The sequence below is a fragment of the Haliotis cracherodii genome, unplaced genomic scaffold (assembly GCF_022045235.1).
Source record: "Haliotis cracherodii isolate W230 unplaced genomic scaffold, xgHalCrac1.p SCAF_14, whole genome shotgun sequence".
Taxonomy (NCBI): domain Eukaryota; kingdom Metazoa; phylum Mollusca; class Gastropoda; order Lepetellida; family Haliotidae; genus Haliotis; species Haliotis cracherodii.
In genome coordinates this window covers 26,012,255-26,027,070 of record NW_027266269.1, presented here as the reverse complement: position 1 = coordinate 26,027,070, position 14,816 = coordinate 26,012,255, and the positions used below count along the sequence as shown (strand labels likewise).

Genomic DNA, 14,816 nt, shown 5'->3' with positions numbered 1-14,816 from the left:
TTCTGGGCTCGATCATAGCGCCACCAGTTGACTTTTATAGTCCGTTAACTCCCTTGCCTCAGGAAGATGGTGAGGTGAGGTGAAATGGGGTTTAACGTCGAATCCAAAATTATTGCACTTATATAGCGACGTGCATGCACGTGTGTGTGTGTGGCTGCTTGTACTAGTCCGGACTGATGCCGATTTATAGTGCTAGCTCACTGAGATACCATGCCGCAGTTTAACATGAATACCCCACTCAGACAGTATACTGACTCCAAGCCGACCTGTCCTTGTTTTAGCCCCTTAATGCCGAGCGCCAGACAGGGTAACAACAAGTACCATCTTTTAACATCTTTTGGTATGTCGCGGTCGGGGATCGAACCCAGGACCTTCCGCTCTCCGGGCGGACGCTCAACCACTAGACCACGGAGGCGGTCCCTAGGCAAAGGAGTTAACTGACCATAAAAGTCCAGTTTGCACGCTTGCCGAACATGGCTGGAATTTCTGGGCTCAATCATAGCGCCACCAGGGACTTTTATAGTCAGTTAAATCCCTTGCCTCTGGAAGATGGACTGAGGTAGTGGGTCAGGTTGTCACAGTGTCTGACAAATATGAGGCCATGGGATTGGTGGTAACAGTTTGTTATACACAAGGAACATGGCCAATACCACCGGTGTTCCTTGTTCCCGCTTAATTAACTGGCCGGCATCATCAATCAGGAATATTGCTGACTGTGGTGTCAATGTGCAGGGAGATGGGTACCGGATGGTCAAAATGGCTGCCAAGGAGGAAGGAACATAAATAACAAATCCACAAGTAATATTTCAGGAATTCACCTTTATTCAATGTATAGAACGATAACTTCAGGATAAAAATAGTCCACCAAACTAGCTATTCTTAAAAACCAAAATCTACAGCAATCATGTGACTGTGTCGGCAAATTTCTGCGAACTATATACATCACAGGTTGTAGCTGTAGGCTTCGTCTCCACCGTTCATCAGACTAGGAACGTAGTCAACCATGACTGCCAAGCTCTCAACATCCAAAAGGTCAAATCATGTAAAATCTGGATATTTTTTCGAGACCATATACCCCAAAACGTCAAATTTTGACTTAATGATTCATTGTCCTCAAAACAAAGGATCTCGTACTTATTGATTTGTAGAGAATCTTTTGTGGCATTGGATTCGAAATACTGGTTTGAGAGCAGACTAATATCTGTAGATGAACTTCAGAGAAGAAACCTTTCGATGGTCAGATTCCCAAAATATTAATGGGTGCTGTCTATGTACATTGCGAGAGAAAGATGAAAAATGCAGCGATCGCGTCCCCACTGCAGTGTTGAAATTAACAAATTGCAAAAAATGGAAACAAAATATAAATAATCATAAATGTATTGAACTAAACTAGAACTCCGTCATGAACTAGCATGAGCTAAAGAATGAAAACTAACAGCATGAAAATAAATACTGGCTTCCAGGTGGGAACTATACCAATCTATTTACACGTTGGAACTGAAGTAACGTAGTAATATTATGCAAAGTATCTCCATGGCGACACAGTCACATGACCCCTAATGAACTCTTGAGGTTTGAGCAAAAACATGTCCATTGCACGACAAAACAGTTGGTCGGGAGCGACAGTCATGTACAATATTGCCCCTACCAGTAGTATAACAGAAACATGTCTACCAAAGGTCAAATTGGATTGGATTTTTCTTGACAAAAATTAAGTTGTGTTTGATTTTAGCTTTGAAATCAGGAATTCGTATAAGCATGAGGAAATTGGGTCATTTCCATCTAAAATCAAATTTCACAGGTAATTGAAACTCAAATGGGTTACATGCACTTGCAGGATTCTAACGTCGAGGTAAATGAGTATTTAAATGTCACAACCGTTTGTTGATTTCGTTATGAAATGCATTGGAGTTCTCAACCAATATTCTTTACATGGAAAAATACAATTTATTTCAATAAATGACAAAATTTGTACCTTTCATCCGGATCATACATCTAACATAGACATAAAACAATTTCATAGTTTGAAAAACATGGAGAATTAGTCAAATCAGGGGAAACAACTCATGCACTTTTATGCTTGATACCAAAAAACAAACTTTACACGATTTACACGAATCTCCCCAAAAACACTGTTCATGAAAAATGTCTATATTTAATCACACTGACAACATCTTTTGTAATAAATTCACTTCCTGAAGCTGATCCTGGAAAAAGTTGAACACTGATAGTTCCAAATACATTTTATTCTTTATCTACTTCAACTCATCTGATATTAGCTTGAAACAATTCCATCCATCTTTTGAAGTGGAACTTTGATTTCAATTTAGTTTGATTTCCTAAGAATTTTGATAGTCAACTTTAACAGACTGTACACTTAATGAACAGCCCTGTCTAGTGAACACACGTCTACCTTTGATCACAAGGAGAATGAAAAACGGAGAGAAATGACACGATGTTCAGGTAAAGGTTTAAGCAAACATGACACGGGAGTTAAAGGCAAAAGTCTCGATGGAAATTAAACATATCTATCTACACAAAGTCAACTAGGATCCCTGTCTAGGTTGTACATGTATACCATATTTTGATTATTATTGAAATCATTGTCATGCAAACAGTTGATTAACCATGAAGGACTCGAAGACATTACAGTCCACATCTAAAGCACATCGCCTGGGAGAGGACTAGGTGGCGGTGAACAGGCAATGAAAGGCCCACACTTCCTCAGCGTCTTCCTGATCACGAGTCTAGGAATTGTTTTACAACTTGCTTCAAGTTTGGCCAATCACGGAACCATTCAACTTACCAAACAAATTAGGTTTTTAATAATCATGTTATCAAACACTTCATGAAACTTTTCAAACTGGGGTATATTTGTAGTTAATTCATTACATGTTCACCACTGAACCATTATCTATGTTCTGTGCCAACAATGTAGCTCCTCACTATAAGGCAGCTACATTACTGTAGCTCCTCACTATAAGGCAGCTTCATTTCTGTAGCTCCTCAATGTTCAGCAGCTCCATTTGTGTAGCTCCTCACTATAAGGCAGCTACATTCCTGTAGCTCTTCACTGTAAGGCAGCTACATTCCTGTAGCTTCTCACAATAAGGCAGCTACATTTCTGTAGCTCCTCACTATAAGGCAGATACACTCATGTTGCCCCTCGATATAAGGCAGATACACACATGTAGCCCCTCGATAAAAGACCACTACATTTGTGTATCGTCTTCATATAAAAGACAGCTACACACATGTAGCTCCTCGCTATAACACAGCAACACTGAGGCACATCGCTACCACTTGATAGAGCATGTCGATGGGCAAGATCACCCCTACGCCCTGACCTACAAAATGCCGTTCTCTGATTGGCTGGAATGTTATGTACTGTACACTCGTTGGTAAGTGAAACCCTCACGAAGATTTTCTTTAACATCAACATGCAAATATACAAATCATTGTTTACAGAACATGACAGATAAACAAACAATGACCCATACACAGGAACTATCTGCCAGATCATTGAGGCTTTCCGTTGATAGTCATATCACATCAATGTCAAACAAGAAATAGAATTTCATAGGCTAGTAATAACTCCTTTAAAGGGCTTAATAGAAACAATATCATACTGCAAGCGACGTCCACATCTTGTTCGTTTAATATACATTAACCCTTTGTATCCCATCTCCATGGAAACGCAACAGAAGGGGTTAACAAGGGTTACAAAAATCTACATTCTACATGAGCACAGCTAATCTATTTATATTCCCCTAGATATAAATAGTTAAATAATCCAACAGGATAAATACATAGTACGAGAAAAATCAACAATATATAAATGAATCGCTGAATTCATCACATACTACGAACAAAGCACACTATCGGAAAATGGAAAATCGATGAGTCTTTTTTCGAAGTGAGGATAACTTACTGATATGAAGACTTTTAGTCCAATTTACAATGAAATAAATATGAAGGATCGCATAGACTGCATGAGGACTTTTTCCCATTCCACCGCCCACATACCCTGGACTTCCTGGCAGTATAAATATCGAGAGACTATAGTTGTACATATAGGAGGACAACTAGTGTTAGTAAATTGAGACAGTTTTCAGCATGAAAACAGGGCCGACTTGATTCCAAACGTCACATAAAACCATTAGTTGTGTAGAGAGTAGCATTTGTGACGCGGTTTTGTTTGATCATATTCAAGAGAACTGCCAAAAAACAATTTTCAAAAGTTTCCAATTCAGGAAATATTGCAACAAAGGTCAAAAGTTTTAACTTTCCTTCGTACTCTTTATTTTATTTCATAAAATTAAAAGTTTTCAAATAATTATCAGAAATCTACCTGACGCTGAAGATCCGTAAGTTAGATAACTAAATTTACACACTTTTCCCTTGCATTGAGAAAAGATCAGAAATAGTTTTCAGGACAACAGTATGTCCAAAATTACCAAGAGTTTCTGTCACCAAGAACCATGTCCTCATGCTTGTCGACTCCGAATTATTTCTACCCCAAAATACCATTTTCAACACTGAAAGCGCAACCAGTTTGTCTACCCTGCTAGTCTCTTTCCACTACTGCATCTTGACAACTACCTGATGTTAAGGTGGGTCTGCTACTACAGTTACCACAAAAACAACAAACCAGATGAAACTAACAATAAGTTAGGGGTATTAAATATCGATAAATACATATTTTGTATATTTGATAGATTTTCTGGATGCGGAACCACAGTATTGCAATAAATAGACCAAACACAGTTCAGTATCCGTGAAATGTTTCTCGCCTAGAATAAGGAATGACATAAATCAATTAATCAAATGTCACCTTCGGGAAGAAACTCGAAATTAGAAAATTTGTATGCACTTCCCCAAAATATCCCTTTTTTTGACTTCTTTGTGTTTCAGAAAGTGAAAAGTGTGAAATTAACCAGTGATCCCATGGAAAAAGTACAATAAATAAAAACAAAAGGAAAAAAATTTGTGGAGTATGAACCCATGTTGAGATAAAGGACGTATTTGCTCCTCTTAAATACCCAAACAAGTGCTTTCCAAAAGAAAGAAACAGACAAGGAAACATTGGATCAATCGTCTCAAAACCTTCTTCTGGAACACCACCCTGAAGCACAGGGTCACAGCTGATATGGATTTAGCATAAATACATTCTGGATTTCTGTCATGACTATTCCACGATACAACGATACATGTGATACAAAATAGGTACCATGGCCGCAATACAGAACGTGTTGTGATACAAATATATGGGTCCTTAAGACTTCACCGAAAGTTTTATTGTTCATTTTTCAACAAAGGTAATGCCACACTACAGTGAAATCTGTTGGGGGTATGTATCTGTACCACAAGACTTCGTATCAGCCAATAAGGTGTTGTATCATTGTATCGCTAGGTCCTTATTTGGTAATATTTTGATTTGTAAACAGGATTTCTAGACATGTAACATCATGATACAAAGATATGGAATGACCACTTTATCGGCCCTCTAAAAGCCTGCTGTATGAACAAATTTGATTGTTTAGAATCGGAATTGCAATATATGTCTAAAAGGTCACACTAGGACATAGAAAAAGGACCAATCGTTGTTAGACAAAAACAATACCATAATCAACCTAATTAGACCCCCAAGACAAAAAATAACCGCCGCCATTACTGCTGTCCGAGTTCGACCCATGGCTCGTTTCATTCATCCCAGGGTGCTAATTATGTCGATCAGGTCTCCAGGGGTAAAGATATGTCAAATTTGTCTCTATCATCTACAGACTAATTTACTCGATTTCTTCACATGCATAAATGGCAACAGTATAAAAACGCCTATATGATCTGTTTGTGGAAAATGGTATCGGGGAACCACAGGAAAGCATGTCCCCAAAATTGGTCCTTTATCTACACAATATATATATCATTCACATTTATGCATCAAAAGTCTGAACAAGCACACAAAATTGTCTGCCCTGAGTATGCGCACCATAAAAGGTCAAAGGTCAAAGGGCAGTTGAACTCTCAGTCGTCCAATACACATTACCCATAATGCAAAGTCGATGACAAATTCACCTCCGGCATTTAATGCTCGCGCGTAATCACCACACCTAAACAATAGGCACGTCGACAGTACAAAGACAAGGGACATCGAGTGTTTTTCGGCAGCATTTATGCACTGATGACAATACCACACTTTTTAGGTTAGGAAAGATGGTCGTGAAAATCGCATTTCCATCCCGTTGAAATAAACGCTGTCGGTATCGAGGGAAAGACAGGGCCAGCGAGGAGAAAGTGCGGCCATTAGTTTATTTTCTCGATGTGGCATTATAATGACATCCAAGTAGATATGTACAAGGGAATTTGGACGGAGACTTAGTCAAGTTGTACGATCCTAAACCCAGCCGAGAAAGCACATGCACATTACTGGACACTGGTTGTCTGGCTCCATTCCCTGCTAGGTGACCATTCGTGTGTTCGTGGGATTAGCTCAAATTATGTTTCATTGTTTCATAACCGATCAAAACATAATCAACTGATCTACCATATTTCATATTCAGCAATAAAAAACCTGCAATAAATATCGGTCAAGATGCTGGTCAAACAATTCTAAAAGTATTTTTATATCCAAATTTTCAAGACATTTTACACAAATCAAAATACCCATCCGAATCAGGACACAAATTCCACTGTTTCAGAGTTCTGTACAAAAATCAACACATTGCTAGCAGGGAAAATGGTAAACCATGGCGCCAGAGCTCTTTGCCTATGAAACAATCTACTGTCTAGCATTAACAAACATGGACAACACACACGGAAACAGGAAACAATGTGGAAACATCCATCGTTTCATTTTAACTTTACAAAAAAGAAACAAAAACAGTAACTGGATTTCAAAAACACATTGGTCAGAGACTACACCAGTACAACTTCCAGATAGGCCTACACTATACTGTCACTCGTTGCATCAGAGCTCACAAAACACAATCATCTGCAGAAATTTTGTTGCCTAGGATACCATGATTAAAAAGTTATGATTGGTTGATATCACAAAACACAGTCGACTCCAGTAACCATGGTAACTATAGTGCTTCAAAATGCTGTCGCCATGGAAACTGGGGACTGTAGAATGTTGAAGTCATCCTTTTTACCCTGAAAAAGAAGAAAATATTTCATTAAACGTAAGATCCAAGTTTCTTTTTATAGGCGAACTCTTTAACTGATTAAGTCCATTACTATTCATAAATTTCGATAAATATTATGATATCTTCAGAAAATATTACATATTTCTGTTACTTAAATCCAGATCAGTTTACTTTTAAGTTGAACAAGTTAACTCTAAATCTAAAAGTGCAGCCCCCGAAAATTTTTATTAGAAACAATTGATCTGGCCGAAACAATAATTGGAATATTTTCTTCTGAAGGTGTAATAAAACCCTTGTCACATTGGACCACTAGTAGCTGCTACCTAGAAGCTTTGGTTAGAATCTTCACGATTCCTACCACTCCAGTTAATTCACATATACTATAAGCTTTAAATAAATAAACATGTCTAACGACCACAGTGAGTCTGATTTTATGCCATTTTTAGCAACTTTCAAGCAATATTGCAGCAGGGAAGCCATGAAAGATCTCGTCATATTGACACATGTGGGAATGAAACTCGTGCCTTCATGACAAGCACATGCGCTAACCTCAAGGCCACCTCACCGTCCCTCTGGTCACACAAAGATGGAGTTCAAACTGATGATTCTTTAATCTACTCTTTCTAGAACTATTATTTTTTTCAAAAAGCACACAAATAAAACCCTTTTCCACATAAAAGGGATAAGACAAAAAAAACACATCAAGGGTGCTGTGGTACCAGAAAATTTGGAATAGAAATTTGAGTGAAGCATATTCACAAACACGTCAACACTACACCCCCTTCTTGTAATAACACAACCCCCTCTTGCAATAACACAACCCCCTCTTGCAAGAACACAACCCCAACCCCTCTTGCAATAACACAACCCCTCTTGCAATAACACAACCCTTCTTGCAATAACACAACCCCTCTTGTAATAACACAACCCCTCTTGTAATAACACAACCTCTCTTGCAATAACACAACCTCTCTTGTAATAACACAACCTCTCTTGCAATAACACAACCCCTCTTGCAATAACACAACCCCTCTTGCAATAACACAACCCCAACCCTCTTGCAATAACACAACCCCAACCCTCTTGCAATAACACAACCCCTTCTTGCAATAACATACCCCTTCTTGCAATAACACAACCCCTCTTGCAATAACACAACCCCTCTTGCAATAACACAACCCCTCTTGCATAACACAACTCTCTCTTTCAATACCACAACCCCTCTTGTAATAACACAACTCCTCTTGCAATAACACAACCCCTCTTGCAATAACACAACCCCTCTTGCAATAACACAACTCCTCTTGCAATAACACAACCCCTCTTGCATAACACATACCCCTTCTTGCAATAACAGAACCCCTTTTGCAAGAAGACAACCCCTCACAACTCCGTCTGACCATGCTGAGACTGCACATTAAATGAAGAGTGATGGCCTGGGAATGAGTAGTTTATCATCGTCTTAGCGTCGTGAGTAAAGTAAACATAGCAACTATGCAGATGTGAATACATTAGGGCATACTTAATCACAAACGCTTGACCAAAATTAATTCTGACAAATGAACATAGCATAAAACAGACACTATAATACGACCCCCCAAATTGCTGAATTACACCCCCAAACGAAAAAATCCCGTTACTTGCCCTTTAATTCTGAAAACCGCGTCCAATGAGGGTGTGACACGACCATGTACAGGATGTTCTCGGGGAGGAGGCCGACATTGTTTGTGAATACACTTCTAGAGGAACACACTGAGAAACAGCGTCATCGTCTTTCTGTGGGTTAGTGATGCTCAGGGATAATAGTGGTCCATTAACGCCAAATCAACCAACACATGTTAATATGCACTGTTCCAGCACACTGGAGCTCTAGGAGGGTAGGAAAACTGATTTCCTGAAAACTAGTTGGCACTAGGTCAAATAGGATGAAAGAAACTGCAAACAGGTGTTAGAGGAAATTGGTTATAAAGCTTTGGTTTATAACAACAACCTGTAGTCTTACTGTCAACTCCTCAAAATTCTGAACCCTTTGAAACAAGAAAAAAAAGGACTCTTGTCAGTTGTGCGGAAAACAGTTTGCGATGAAAGAACCCTCCAGACATGTCTACATGTAAATATGAGGACAGAAAACCTACTGACATGAGCAAAGTGACGGTATTTGTAAAACATTGAATTTCAGGATTCCGATTGATCGTCAAAAGATATTAACTTGTGCACAAAACCGAGGGCATCCATTTTGACCCACAGCTCTGTGTTCAAGTCGGTGTTGTGAAAGAGAGTCTATAGATGTGATGCTGCAGTGGTTCCGGTGCCAAAGCGAGAAATGAAGTGACGCCGTGTTCAAAGTTTATGTCTTTAAGCATGTGACCAGATGTTTTTCACCAGTGAAAGACACCAAATCTTTATGATATTTACCGAATATATGTCTACTTGGTTTTCAAATCATCACTACAATGACGTTGAAATTTTCTTAAAATCGTTCCTTGCGTACTGCATCATTTGTTGTCTTGATGTGTTAGACACAACATTAATCCTTTGAAATATAGGCATCACAGAATACATATTTACATTTCAATCTAGCTGACATTTTACCATGCATGGTGCAGGGCCAACATGAAATACACAAGGCCCTGAAGCTGAATTTTACACCACAGACTCGGCAACTATCTGAAAGCTTGGTCATGCTGGTGCAGGGCTGGAGACTAAGCAGATAGGCCCCTGAAGAAGAATAATTTAATTATCCTTACTTGTTGGATCAAGGACTAAACTCCACTCACCACTTCCCCCATTTTGTTCTTTGCATATTCAATACGTAGTCCTCCTCGATCAGAAGAGAGCAAAACAAAGCCTTGAAGGCGATTCATTGCCATTGAGGCCTGAGCAACATCCTGCAACAAACAACAAAACATCAGTTGCCTCCCTTTAACTTACCTCCCTTTGATATTATCTCCCTTTAATACTGCCTGTCCAAACTCAACATGGCATTGCATTTCTTTTGACATAATAATCACATATCTGTCGAATTCTCCATTTGTAAAGTCAAGTCCCTTTTAACTGTTTATATTGGAAGGGAACTTTGATACCATTTGATAAATACATCCATTATGGTAGTTTAAATAATAGCAGTGATGATACTGCTGCACAGTGTCTGATGCCACCAAGGGTATTGGTCACCAGTACCTCATGCTTGCCACCAAGTGAGTGAGTGAGTTGGGTTTAATGCCGCTTTTAACAGTATTCCAGTTGTATTACGGCGTGTCAGCTTAATGTGGGAGGAAAGTCTGAAGTGAAGCAGGTCTCAGAAGTTTACCACTTCGGTGAAACCCACGAGCACGGGTATGGTGCTAACAAACCTAGAAACATAATCGGGGCGAACCGGGATTCGAACCCACAATGATAGATTTCTGGCGTGCCCAAGGGACGCAACTCTGCAAAGCGAATCGCGGCGCCTTAGACGACTGGGCCACCCGTGTCCCCCTTGTCACCAAGAGCTGGGTATGTGTATCAATACGTTCCCATGTCTCGGTGATGACACCATCATTCATTAGTGCCTCATCCCTTAGAGCAGTATAACAAGGGTATTTTGACATATATATTTTGACATACATATTTTGACATACATATATACATTTGGAATACAAAGAGTATCATGAAAGTTCTAGAATTTTGGGCGCCCGAAATATCATTAAAAAGCATCATAAGTGGCTTCCAAGTAATGACCGACTGTTCCATCTATACCCCTAGTAATAATATGCAAGAACTTGGGTATTTTCACTAACCCCGTAACAGCTTGGAATCAAATTATTCGTGAGCTATACTCACAAGTCCGTGTTTCTTAAATTTACTGTTATCCTTTGTTATACATTTCCAAAAACAAAATTCAATATAAAAGTCTGAGTTTCTGAGAAATTCATATAATGCTTGTATTCCAAATGTATATACTGTATTCGACGTAATAAGCACCCAGGGCGCTCTCAAAATTAGAAATAGGGGGCTCTTATTAGAATATTATTTTGATGAAAAAAAAAAAGAGTTGAAAGATAAATTTTTGTGGTTTAAGCTGACAGCCTGAAATGTTTATGTACGACAGATATATGTTTCCAGAATTTAATTGCCAATATTAAAGGGTGCATATAACACACGAGTGCGTATTATACGATAATTGGGATTGTTCACTAGCCAATATATCGGCAAATCTCATCAGGGGCGATTATTAGAGCAGGGCACTTATTACGTCGAATACGGTTCATCAAAATATATATATCAAAATACCTGTTATAGCAGACTTATGGTTATACAGTGGTAACATTGTGTCACGTTGTTGATTGTGCGTCCTTGTACCCATATCTTATAGGGGTGTGCTGTATAACTGGAATACTGGTATATTTCAACACAGCCATCAGCATTACACATATCACAAGACAACCCTTGACAATCAATATTTTCCGATAAAGTCACAGAAGAATTAATACAAAATAACATAAATTATATCTACTATCTTGAGGCATTTGGATAGACCGGGTTCCAGTATAAACCATGTAAACAGCACATGCTGTTTACGTAAACATTCCACACTGATGACGCAATAGCTAGTCTCGTTTATAGTAGAAACCAAACTACCCATCTCGCAATCTGAAGTCTGGATTATTGAATGAAGAAGTACCATTTGAACAGAACAAATATATATTTGGAACCCAATACGTATTGCAATATGTATCGCTATACAGTTCTCCATATTGCGATACATTGCCATACGATTTATGTGCCACAACGCCAAACCCATATCTTAGTATGTCCTATGATGGCACTCCAACTACAGACTTTCTCATCCGAAGTTGGACAGCTTGTCACATGACCAAAGAGTGAGTGAGTGAGTGAGTGAGGTTTTACGCCGCTTTTAGAAATATTCCAGCAATATCACGGCGGGGCACACCAGAAATGGGCTTCACACATAATACCAATGTCTGGAATCGAACCCGGGTTTTCCGCGTGACGAGCGAACGCTTTAACCAAATAGGCTACCCGACCGCCCCACATGACCAAAGATGTTAGCCATGAGAGAAAGCTGGCAAGGTAAGGATGTCATCTGTGACTTGACTCCGTTACCTGCTACACTATCAACCTTTGATCTGCCTGTTCCAGTCTTGACCATTTACAGACAGGATCAACCTCACCTTATCTCTCGGCAATTTGCAGATCTATTCTTGGAATACAAAATTGGATCTATTTTTAGTCAACAACTGCAAATTTTGCCCTTTTGTTAAAAGTCGGCACCGTAGGATAGTGCAGGATAAGACCATCATTGTTTTTCTCCCCTCTTACAATCAAACTGTTGACTTTACACTTTGAATCATTGTTATGAAATCAACAATGACATACATTTTAATTAAAATGACTTGACTTTACAGTGGCTTCAAACAAGTTATTATGAATATTTGTAAGTTTGAGAAACATAAGCCCATCAAATAACAGAATGTAGAGTAAAGGCAGCATTAAAATGTCAGCCTCTCATCCAGGTCTAGACATTGTAATTGATGCCGTGTGAAAATAACACTCTGTCTCGACCTAATGAGGATCAACATTTCCATCTGGAAGAGCAACACCAAGAGAAGTCTGTGTTGTTAAAATGACCCGATTAAACTTGGTTGGACTGCATAGTGCCTCACAACTCCACCCTGCTTGGCCTCCGTGGGAGGGGACACCTCCGTGGGAAGGGATGTCTCCGTGGGAGGGGATGTCTCGTGGTCTAGTGGTAGAGCGTCCGCCCGGAGAGCGGAAGGTCCAGGGTTCGGTTCCCGGCCTCGTCATACCAAAAAACGTTAAAAGATGGTACTTATTGTTACCCTGTCTGGCGCTCGGCATTAAGGGGCTAAAACAAGGACTGGTCGGCTCAGAGTCAGTATACTGTGTCTGAGTGGGGTATCCATGTTAAACTGGTATCTCAGTGAGCTAGCACTGTAAATCGGCATCAGTTCGGACTTGCACCAGCAGCCACACACACACGTGCATGCACGTCACTATATAAGTGCAAAAATCTTGGACGCGACGTTAAACCCCATTTCACCTCACCTCACCTCACCTCTGTGAGATGCTATGTTCCCAGAGTGAGTGAGTGAGGTTTTCTGTTACTTCTAACATATTCCAGCCATAGTAAGGGAAATAGCATGGACAATCAAACAAGGTCTTCATTCTAATAAGCAAAAAAAATTCCAGCACCAGGCTACCCCACCTCCAAGATCTGTTAACATATTGCTTCTGAAAACACAAATGATTATTTTGAGGCCAAGAATGATACTCAAGTTAACCACTCATGGTACGTTAGCATAATGACTCATTCGAAAGGGGGAAACTACTTTTCACCCCATAATAGCATGGGTAGTTTCTGAAATTTGAAAAATTTGAAAACATTATATTCTAGGGTTGACAACTAGACAGATTCCCCTCCTAGTACGTGGTAACATCTACATTTTGCACTGATTACAAGGAATTTCTTTCTGAAAGATCAAAATCAACACTGAAGGGTTAACAACGACGGGTCATGGACGTTTTTCGAGACACACATGCAGCCTTAACATGCAGAACTTAGGAGATGTGGACACTGGAATGACGGATGGATGGAGCCAAAACCAAAAACACACCTGGTATTCTACAAAAGCTACAGGTGATCCTCCTTTATTGTGCATACGCAGTCGGCTAAATCCTGCAAAACTGAAACAGAAAAAAAGCAAAATAATGTCAGCAGGAAAGAGCAAAACACTTCAAGGGAGGTAACTGTGGACAGCTTTGTGGTTAGGAGAGTTCCTTCCCTTAGATTCCAATTCTGGAGTCATTTCAGAAGTTATTGATTTTTCTTCTTTGCTGCTTGACGTCTTGTGATGGTTAGAAATCACATTTACCTTTAATTCCACGCTATCAACGTTTGATGTAGTTTGTCATGGTATAAACATAATTACTGATATACGTCTTCATAAAGATCAATGGATGTCATTAGAAAGAAGGAGAGTCTAAAGAATTGCATTTCTAGTTATGCTTCCACATGTTAAGTTGTGTATTGAATTATTTCAATGAAGGACAAGTGTGTAAGGCTCTTACCCTTACATTTTCTGCATACAAATTATCAATTATGACCATATTTACCGATACCAGATAAATATCATACAAAATTGACAATTTGAGACCATAAACGATTACTTGATATAAACGATTACTTGATATAAATGATTACTTGATATAAATGCAAAGAGTCTGTTAGAAAAGCAAGAAAGAAGGGAGGTAACTCTCCTAAAATTGTGCATCAAGGGACATAATTTGTCTATGAGTGCATGAAACTTATTGTTTAGAAATACACCACATTAAAACAAGTGCATTCAGCGACATTTGGCTCATCTTTATAAAAATCCAAGAGAATTTCAAGTTTGAACTGAAAATAGTCAATTGAATCATGTTTATGAAATCAGAAAATTTCCATTATTTTTTAGAATTGAAGTTTTGCCCGTTGTGGTGTAAAACTAAAGCTGAGTTGATTACAATGCAGGGAAGAAATGTACGCTGAAAATACCATGAGGAAATAGTCAACCATAGAACATTCTGTGAGTGGCATGGCCATGTGTTCACAAGTGATACGCATGGCTACATGGTTGGAACACAAGAGTACAAAGTCACTCAGTTGCA

At 39.1% G+C, this 14,816-nt stretch overlaps 1 protein-coding gene across 13 annotated transcripts in view; it reads right to left on the bottom strand.

Moving 5' to 3' along the window:
- Window positions 1–799: 799 nt before the first annotated feature.
- The window catches only part of LOC139461149 (protein couch potato-like), a 189,621-nt gene continuing 175,604 nt past the window's right edge, over window positions 800–14,816 (bottom strand). For 8 of the 13 annotated variants that reach the window (XM_071242696.1, XM_071242701.1, XM_071242697.1 and 5 more), the window contains 4 exons: window positions 13,784–13,853; window positions 9,923–10,033; window positions 8,790–8,921; window positions 800–7,152 (listed from right to left, as the gene is read on the bottom strand). In XM_071242696.1, coding sequence (XP_071098797.1) covers window positions 8,793–8,921; window positions 9,923–10,033; window positions 13,784–13,853 — 310 coding nt within the window. In that variant the 3' untranslated portion in view covers window positions 800–7,152; window positions 8,790–8,792. Of the gene's footprint in view, window positions 7,153–8,789; window positions 8,922–9,135; window positions 9,173–9,892; window positions 10,034–13,783; window positions 13,854–14,816 lie in introns of those variants that run through there. The other 5 variants (XM_071242706.1, XM_071242707.1, XM_071242705.1 and 2 more) reach the window with 5 other exon arrangements.